This window comes from Oncorhynchus mykiss, chromosome 15 (assembly GCF_013265735.2).
Source record: "Oncorhynchus mykiss isolate Arlee chromosome 15, USDA_OmykA_1.1, whole genome shotgun sequence".
NCBI lineage: Eukaryota > Metazoa > Chordata > Actinopteri > Salmoniformes > Salmonidae > Oncorhynchus > Oncorhynchus mykiss.
In genome coordinates, this window is record NC_048579.1 from 45,458,053 (window position 1) to 45,468,352 (window position 10,300).

At 39.2% G+C, this 10,300-nt stretch overlaps 1 protein-coding gene across 1 annotated transcript; it reads right to left on the reverse strand.

Annotated features, from left to right (window-relative positions):
* Positions 1–5,372: 5,372 nt before the first annotated feature.
* On the reverse strand, positions 5,373–8,730 carry cdkn1ba (cyclin-dependent kinase inhibitor 1Ba). The gene is made up of 3 exons (XM_021563338.2): positions 7,988–8,730; positions 7,282–7,398; positions 5,373–6,791 (listed from the first exon to the last, which is right to left on the reverse strand). The coding sequence occupies exons 1-2, from the start codon at positions 8,436–8,438 to the stop codon at positions 7,289–7,291; spliced, it is 561 nt and encodes a 186-aa protein (XP_021419013.1). The 5' UTR covers positions 8,439–8,730; the 3' UTR covers positions 5,373–6,791; positions 7,282–7,288.
* Between the last annotated feature and the right edge of the window lie 1,570 nt (positions 8,731–10,300).

A 10,300-nucleotide genomic window follows, 5' to 3' on the forward strand; every position in this document is an offset into this window, starting at 1 on the left:
ACCTGGGTTCAAATTGGTGCTTTATTGGTGCTTGACTGAGCTTGCCTGTTGCAATGGAATGAATAGAAAAGTCCCAGATGTGCACACACCGCCCAACCGGTACTTCCAGGCAACTGCTGAAAATATTTTTACGATTTTAAATAGTATTTGAACCCAGACATGCTCTTTGACACAGGTTCATAATGGGCCAGGGGAGTAGTGCCAGAGCACATGACTGTTGGGCAGAGAGAGAGGTGGAAAATAAAATTGTTCATTCACCCTCGTAATAAATCTGTTGAATTAACAACAACACAAAACAGAATGGTGAGTTGCATTTCCAAAATAAAATAAGAACATTCATAATCTAAGCTTGTTCCTTTTTTCCCAGTGGAGATTCCAGAATATGAGCTCAAGTTTTTTGGGCCTCTGCTAATCGTCTACTAATAGTGCCAGCGCCAACATTTCAGATTTTTACTGTCCCTTTCTCTTCTCATTATCTGTTGTAGAAATTAGGCCTCTGTTAATTCATGTACCACAGAAATGTGGTTGGTGTTCAGCTTTGAATGAGTTGGGAATGGGCTCAGACAACTCATACAAACGTGCGCACATGCACACCTCTGTGAGCTGATTTGATTAAAACCCTACACCTCTTATTACTAGGTAATGGACAGAGGGTCACTGAGGGGAGATTATGGGTGGTGTGTGCTAACAAAGCCATATCAATGAAGGGGTCAGTATGAGGGGAATTGTCAACTTTACACACACACACACACACACACACACACACACACGTGTGGAAAAAACACACATACCCTCACTCACTCACACACACACACCACCTAACTACTTGGCAATACACGCTGGGTCCTTTAAAAATGATTACCTTGCCTTTTTGCCAGTTGAATTGAGTTAAACACATGCACGCATGCACCCACACACACTTGCACAACACCTAAATATTTTGGCTGCTGCACAGTAGTCCCTCTCCATCAAGGATAACCCCAACAATAGCTGACCTTCCATTTCCAACGAGTTGTTATTGAGCTCTGAGTGCCATTCAGTTGGATCTGATATGAACTCACTTTAAGCTCCTGAGTGGCGCAGCGGTCTAAGGCAATGCATCTCAGTGCAAGAGGTGTCACTACAGTCCCTGGTTCAAATACAGGCTGTATCACATCCGGCTGTGATTGGGAGTCCCATAGGGCGGCGCACAATTGGCCCAGCGTCGTCTGGGTTTAGCCGGGGTAGGCCGTCATTGTAAATAGTTAAATAACATCTGGTGCTGGGATTATTAGCAAATTTGTCTTCATGTGCACACTGAGCAAACATAATTGTAACCACCTGAATGTGCATGACTCTGGTTGTCTACTCTATGAAATGCTGAATCACTTCAAAGATTGACTTGACCTAGCTAATCTACCTCTAGTCAGTAGAGAATCTCAAAAGAGACCATCAAAATGTCATTTCAATAAGAGTAATGGGCTGGTTTGCTGACAACTGACAGTCATCAAAGGAGTAACACACAGTGGGGTTTAATAATGTGGCTGCATTGTACAGTAGGCCTATGTGCTCCATTTTCATTTGTCCATCTATAAGATGTCTTAACCAGTAGCTGAGGAAAGGGTGTGATACTTAAATAAATAAATGTGTAGTAATTCCCTTTACCATTAAATTATTTGTTTCTCACTTACTGTAGGTCAAAAACCTTACACAGGGCTTTTTGCCCTGACAAGAGGTTGTGGTTGAGAAAATGTTGAGGAAATGGGTATTTAAGATTAACTGGAGTACTGTCACTTAGAGGAAAACACTAGTAGCTTATTATCTAAAATCACAGTTCATTATGGTTTCATGAGTCATTTGGGCAAGAAAATAAAACAACTGTACGGGAGAAACAGTGCATTTGAGGTAACGGTATAATCACAATATAGCCAAATGAGTAATAACAGTCACAGATTGTTGCTGGACTATGTTGTACAGTATAGTGTACAGTGCCTTGCGAAAGTATTCGGCCCCCTTGAACTTTGCGACCTTTTGCCACATTTCAGGCTTCAAACATAAAGATATAAAACTGTATTTTTTTGTGAAGAATCAACAACAAGTGGGACACAATCATGAAGTGGAACAACATTTATTGGATATTTCAAACTTTTTTAACAAATCAAAAACTGAAAAATTGGCCGTGCAAAATTATTCAGCCCCTTTACTTTCAGTGCAGCAAACTCTCTCCAGAAGTTCAGTGAGGATCTCTGAATGATCCAATGTTGACCTAAATGACTAATGATGATAAATACAATCCACCTGTGTGTAATCAAGTCTCCGTATAAATGCACCTGCACTGTGATAGTCTCAGAGGTCTGTCAAAAGCGCAGAGAGCATCATGAAGAACAAGGAACACACCAGGCAGGTCCGAGATACTGTTGTGAAGAAGTTTAAAGCCGGATTTGGATACAAAAAGATTTCCCAAGCTTTAAACATCCCAAGGAGCACTGTGCAAGCGATAATATTGAAATGGAAGGAGTATCAGACCACTGCAAATCTACCAAGACCTGTCCGTCCCTCTAAACTTTCAGCTCATACAAGGAGAAGACTGATCAGAGATGCAGCCAAGAGGCCCATGATCACTCTGGATGAACTGCAGAGATCTACAGTTGAGGTGGGAGACTCTGTCCATAGGACAACAATCAGTCGTATATTGCACAAATCTGGCCTTTATGGAAGAGTGGCAAGAAGAAAGCCATTTCTTAAAGATATCCATAAAAAGTGTTGTTTAAAGTTTGCCACAAGCCACCTGGGAGACACACCAAACATGTGGAAGAAGGTGCTCTGGTCAGATGAAACCAAAATTGAACTTTTTGGCAACAATGCAAAACGTTATGTTTGGCATAAAAGCAACACAGCTGAACACACCACCCCCACTGTCAAACATGGTGGTGGCAGCATTATGGTTCGGGCCTGCTTTTCTTCAGCAGGGACAGGGAAGATGGTTAAAATTGATGGGAAGATGGATGGAGCCAAATACAGGACCATTCTGGAAGAAAACCTGATGGAGTCTGCAAAAGACCTGAGACTGGGACGGAGATTTGTCTTCCAACAAGACAATGATCCAAAACATAAAGCAAAATCTACAATGGAATGGTTCAAAAATAAACATATCCAGGTGTTAGAATGGCCAAGTCAAAGTCCAGACCTGAATCCAATCGAGAATCTGTGGAAAGAACTGAAAACTGCTGTTCACAAATGCTCTCCATCCAACCTCACTGAGCTCGAGCTGTTTTGCAAGGAGGAATGGGAAAAAAATTCAGTCTCTCGATGTGCAAAACTGATAGAGACATACCCCAAGCGACTTACAGCTGTAATCGCCGCAAAAGGTGGCGCTACAAAGTATTAACTTAAGGGGGCTGAATAATTTTGCACGCCCAATTTTTCAGTTTTTGATTTGTTAAAAAAGTTTGAAATATCCAATAAATGTCGTTCCACTTCATGATTGTGTCCCACTTGTTGTTGATTCTTCACAAAAAAATACAGTTTTATATCTTTATGTTTGAAGCCTGAAATGTGGCAAAAGGTCGCAAAGTTCAAGGGGGCCGAATACTTTCGCAAGGCACTGTATATTGTACAGTGTGCTCCAAGGGATACAGTCTTTTATAGTAGGATGGGACTGTTAAGGCTTTCATTCAATGACTTTTCAAAATATTTTTTCAAATTCAACAGAAAGAAACTTTGACAGCTCCCAGTTACCCATATGAATAGTGAAGTATTTTACAGTCTTGTTTGTGCCAATAGTTATGTAGTCCAATCTGGCATAGTGTATCAACATTGTAGTGAAGAGAGAGTAATAATACCAATACATTATGTTTCTTTCTTCTACTGAGAGAGATATGCAATACACACTACTTCTTTAATTAAGTGTTTGTTTTTGGCTTGAATTGAAGTAATCAAATTCAGATTAACCAGAAGTATGTGAACGGCCTCCACCACAGTGGCTTCCTATAAATTTGGCATCAACAACAATGACAACTGAGGGATGTGGTCATCTTTTTACTACAGCCAAGGTCAGTCAGACAGTGTAAACTCATTACTACAGTACTCTACTGTAAGCAATGTCTGCCATTACTATTTAGACCATTTTCAATCCATAAACAGTTGACAGTACCACTAAATATTGAATAAATGTACCAATGCAGAATAACTATTAACTAGCTATTGCAGAATATTATCCAGGCATCACATGTATATACACTACACACACAGGTGTTATAACTGTGCTGTAAACTAATATATTCTATCCTCAATGTGACTGTCCATCATGAAGTTGTTTTTCCACTTATCTCTATGCACACATCACTGTTGTTTATTTTCTTCCACATATCTTTAGCTTTCTTTCACTGAAAAAGTAGGTAATCACAGACACAGTTCTATTCACATTTCACACTGTACTACTCCTGCTTGCATAAGCAAGAAGACGCACCCCAGTCTGGCCAGCCAATGAAAGTACTTGGGGGCGTGATCCTCGAAAAGAACACGCTGTCCTGACCTAAATTAACTCCGTTCAAACCTGGCTGCAGTGAAAGCCAACCTAAGTGGCTGTCATAAGTGGTGTGCTTTTCTTAATGCGTGCCTGATTGGATAAAGCGAGTGTCAATAACATTATTTTTCACCCATACGGTAGTACAGGATGTGCCCTCACTATGCGTGTTGTTTTTAAGTCGAGTTTCGGTGCCAACTCCTGTAGAGAATGGCGTGTAAATCAGCCCAAGATCTGTAATATAGAGTTGTGCGTCATTGTTTTGATACCACATGAAAAGAGTGTGTATTGCGATAGTTGTAAAGTATCCTAGACACACTAGCGTAGTTTTGCACATTACAAATTAGGTTGTTTACCTTCTCTGCAGCGCGAGCCACGTGTAATCGAAGTACAATGATTTATTTTGATGCACATTCTCTTGAGCATGTCTCATGGAATCTATAGCGTTTTCAATTCTAAAGAATCTCTTCACTCAATAAAGAGTAGCGTCATGCATTTTTTCAACTGTAGCATTATTATTTAATGTTTTCATTTAACCCTTATTTTACCAAGTAAATTGACTGAGAACACATTCTCATTTACAGCAACAACCTAGGGAATAGTTACAGGAGAGGAGGGGGGATGAATGATCAAAAGTTGCAACTAGTCGTTGTCCTTTCACCTAAGGATCCCTTAAACTCGCGTCCTGCTGCGCAACTATAATTCCTGGGTGACTAGTTTTACACATGATCAACCATGTCATAACTAATACCTTTACTAGCCTACTGCCGAGGTTGGCCCTTGCGCACTATAGCCTAAATTAAACAATGTATAGCAAGCATACTGTGACAATGTGGACATATGGAGGAAAATGAATGGGCACATAATATGCAATTATGAAAATAATAAGTCATTTTTTATTTAACCCAATATAATTTTTTAGCAAATGATTGCCTTTTTCAGAGACACAATACAAAATATACAGGTATATTTTTAATTAGGCTCAGTTTTGCAACCTTTTGTATCCAAAAACAACATTTTAAAAGTATTTACATAACAATGCACAGAAAATGCCACTTTGGATATCCATACAACCACAAAAACCTGAACAAAAAATAAGTTACTATAATTTTTACAAGGAAATATACAAAGATACACTTCAAACTTTTATACAGTTACATGCAGTGTAACTTTGTCTTTAATCTATATAGTGCCATGTCATGCTCAACATGAATTCAACACACAATAAGAGGCAAATTGTTGATTCACATATTTATGTTTGCAAAGTGCCCAGTGGTTACAACACATCTGAGAGCATAGGCTACTCTGGTCAAACTGGACCACATTATAAATAAGTTAAAGGAAACCAACTGATTTTAGGGCGGCATAATAATAATTAATACTGAAAAATGGGAACTCATATATTCTAACCTTTTCCAATAATTTCTAACTATGCCATGAATAAGCCCTAGTCATTTAATAATTTTTCCATAAAAATAAGACAAATGTTGAAACTTTGGCAGGTTCTTTCCCTTTCGCAGTAGGAAAACTTAATAATAATGTATGATTTGCATGTCAACTTTTATCTAGTTAGGTCATGTAACATATAAGTCATTCTGATTGACAGTATGACCTTAGTGTAGCGTTGGGTCAATTTCATTCAAATTCAGTCAATTCAGGAAATAAATAAAAATTCCAAATATTTTCTCTCATTGAAAAGCATTGAGGAAAATTGGAATTTGAAACTTTGTTTACTTCATCAATGAAATAGAATTGACCCCACCCTAAAGACCAGTTTTTGAATAATAGGCCTTCAAACTATGTACTACCAATGAACACTGCAAAAAGCCACACAATAGAAACAACTGATTCTTTGATGAGATACTCTCAAAAACCCTGATTTAGAAATAATCTACATTTATAACTATCAATTATACCTGAACAAGAATATCGTATGACCACTTTTACAAACAAACAATATATTTTTGAAAACTGCACAGCAATTCTTCAAGACACGCATTTTAACAACATAATAATATTATGTTTTATGTGCTACATATGAAACATAGGTAGTAAAAATTAAACTGAGCAAAAAGGGAAAAACATTTTGGCACACTGCTACATTTTCTGCTTTTGAAGCGATTGGATTAAATTGAGTGCCAAAACTTTAGTGTAAATATTCAGTGCTTGCACAGCCTCCCTCCCTCCTAAAGGCAGGCCATTTTGTATCCTGTCTTCTCTTCTATCCCTCGTCTCTTCTTCAGGTCCTGAAGTACAGTATTCAACGAAAAAGGAGGACTTCTCAGCACTGTGGGGAAAACCAATTCATATTAGCTCTGTTCACAGAAGGGGTTATGGGTACATAGCCTGAAGGTTATAACACATGCATAGTAAAGACAGTTTAGTTGTCCAGTATCATGCATTGTGTATTCTGTTGAAGCAAGTAAACAGTGCAAAAGTGTACATTAAATGTCAACATGTCACTCAAGACAGACTGCTGCAGAGTGAGAGAGCAGCAGCTTGCAGAGCTCATTCTCTTGAAAACAACCCTTCCTCATACAAAGCCTGCTGATGACGTGTTACTACTGTTCTGCACTTGAACTAGGCTTGCTTAAGTTAATATTAGACCAGATAGCTGGGGCGTTTACAAAAGTGTGTCATCACTAAGGCTTCACATTTAAAATCCAACATAGGCATAAAAACTGAAATGCTTATGTTTATAATAAGGTTATTAGAACAACCGGGTTATGCTCATTTTACAGTATGAAATTGGAAACGCATGATGATGAAGTTCTTACCTTGGTATTAGTGTTCATGTGTCCTGGAATCGTTTTTGCTGGGTGTCTGCTCTACTGACTTTGACACAACTTCATCCTCTTCACTGGAATGCAACTTTTTACATGTACTTTGGGGCTCTGATAAAACACAATTTAAAGATATGTCAGTAAACAGTTTTTCTACAAAAAAGCAAATTTCCCGCCCGGTTGAATAGTTCCGAAATTAAGTTTATCATCAAGCTAAACAGTCAAGTCAAATCAAATTGTATTTGTTACATGCGCCGAATACAAATGTAGACCTTACAGTGAAATGCCTACTTACAAGCCCTTAACCAACAGCGCAGTTCAAGAAGAGTTAAGAAAATATTTACCAAATAAACTAAAGTAAAAAATAAAAATAATAAACAAAAGTGGTCATATAATCATGCTATTCATTAGGCCACAGCAGAACAAACAATTCAAAACTCAAGATGTCAAGAAATCAACGTGTAGCTTGACACACAAAGCGTGTCTTTCTGGAAAGAAAATAAGTATCAACGGAATCAAGCGGTGTGCGGTATTGGCTTTCTGCGAGTGTATCAGTGCAGTGACGCAGAATTGTTATACAATCTCGCAGATTGCCACAATTTAATTCGACTGTGCCATATTGTGCGAAGGAGACAGTCTGACTTGTTTTTGATTGGTTAACTAAAATACTCAAGTACATTTTCAAAACTGCATAATTTACCTGGATTTGCAAGTCTTTTCCTTGCCCCGTTGTGAGAGTGGTGACAATCCGTCTGCCTCTCGCTCTTCTCGGATAGCTCAGCCCCGTTCGCAGGACAGCTCGGTCGGACTCCATGATTCCCGTTATGGTCCACATTTCCAGAGGACCACACTCGCTTATGAGACGGTCTGCTGTAAAAGTCTGGCATGTCACTGCTTTTCATCTGTTCCCATTTATAATCTCCCTGGGGAAGGGGCTCGTCGTTTAGAAAATCAAAATTCCATTTGTCAATAAAAACCTTCTCCATCTCTTTCATTTGAACCAAACACTCCCTCCCAAATTCGTCATGATCCACCGATCCGAAAAGATTTCTGCAAATCTGGGGCTTCGTGTGATCCGTCGGGCGCGGATCCACCCTTTCCACCGTCGGACTCCCATTCGAAAGACTAACATTTGACATGTTGTTGCACATATGAAAACGACCCTAAATCGCGACGGTTTATCCCAAAAAAACAAGTATTCCTTTTAAATAAGCGACCTGGATCACAAGATAGAGACGCATGCATAGCATCCGTAAACAGCCAACGTGATTAGCCCTCAATCTGCCCGACTAGTGACGGTTTAGTTCTGTTGGTTGTTTTCTGCCGTTTGACTACGGAACTAAGTCATCTGTGCTGTACCAAAGATGATGGATATACTGACAAGATACATGTCTCTCCGCCCTAACAATGGGAGTCGTTGTCCACACGCGGCACCCTGAGCTGTCTAGCTCCCGCCTATCCTTTCTTTGGATTGGTGGATACATCTCAATATTGTAATCAGATTTTCAATATTCGATGACGGTTGTTGACGTCAACCGTCTGTACTGAATGGGGAGAGATGCTATGCTACTACTAGCCTCATTTCATTAATATGCATAACCATCTCGAGACAACTCCAATATAAAGTGTTTCTCCTTAAAATTTGCCGGGATGTCACGTCTTTCTTATATCAGTATACTCGTAACAATTTAAGCATTACGAAATTTATATTCGATCAAATAAACCTCACTTAGAAAATAATCCATACTTTTTGTTGACCAAATTCGACATTCTTAAAAAACGCCTTGCTTGGTGGGCGAAACAACGAATAACACCTCCTGCTGGAGGGAGACAGATGTTTTTTTGTAGAGTTGGGCCTCTCTTCCTCTCCCTAGCTGTACCCAATAGGGCGATACGGCTCGTGTATACTAGCACGCAGTAAAATGCAGAGTGCTGCTTCTGCCGCACAGAGGGGCTCGCTTGTGGGCGTGCTGGCAACTAATGGACACTACTCAATTGTGCGTCAATAATTCAGCGTAACAAGTTTGTAGGAAGGTCTGGTTATTAAATGGGTTAAGAGTTTAATCCATTCTCCATTTCATGAATTTATTCAGAGGTAAATGGTAATATGCTCTAAACCGCTCTCGTGACAAACTTTGCTGCCCTGTTTCCAATCGTCCACAATGACTGGGAGAACCTATTCAAGTAACGTTAAGTGAATACATTTCGAAAATGTTTTAAAAAAATGTATTATGAGCTAACTAGCTACAGTGCAGGCTAACTCAAATGAGCTGCTAGCTATCTAGCCAACTTTACATACTGTATAGATATAGTTAAGTTAATTAAATATCACATGCTACCTAAACTTCATATTAGCTAGCTATCTTGATATATTTATCACTGTAAAAAAACATCGAAACGCATTTCTAGCTAGCTAGCTAACAGCCATGGAGGAGGGTGAAAGGATAGCAGCCCCAAGTGTCAAAGTGAGAGAAAAGGCTATTCTGGATAGGGCAGGTACTTTTGTGTAGTTCCAGTCCCTATAAGTGAGGACGGAGATAATAGTAACGTAATATTCAGTGCGGTCTAATTTGAGTATAATGAATTCTGTTTATTGTGAGTTTTTCTGTGCTCAGAGCTGTGAAAGCCTGTCTGCGGATGAAGAGGTACCAATGAAGTGCAGTGGTTCTCAGTCCTGGGGACTCAAAGGGGTGCACTTTTTTGTTTTTGACTTAGCTCTGCACAGCTGATTCAAATGATCAACTCATCATCAAGGTTGAAGTGGTATTTATGTATTAATTAGTGATGCTATCCTTGATATGATCCTGCTATTGTCTTATGCTACACATGTGTGCACATGCATCAATCTATCCAATGTTATCATGATTTGTTATAAGGGTTATTATACTTTATTATAAACTGTGTGGTGCCAGCCCTGAATGCTGATTGTCTGACAGCCATGATATATCAGACCGTTTACCACAGGTATGACAAAACATTTATTTTCACTGCTCTAATTACGTTGGTAACCAGT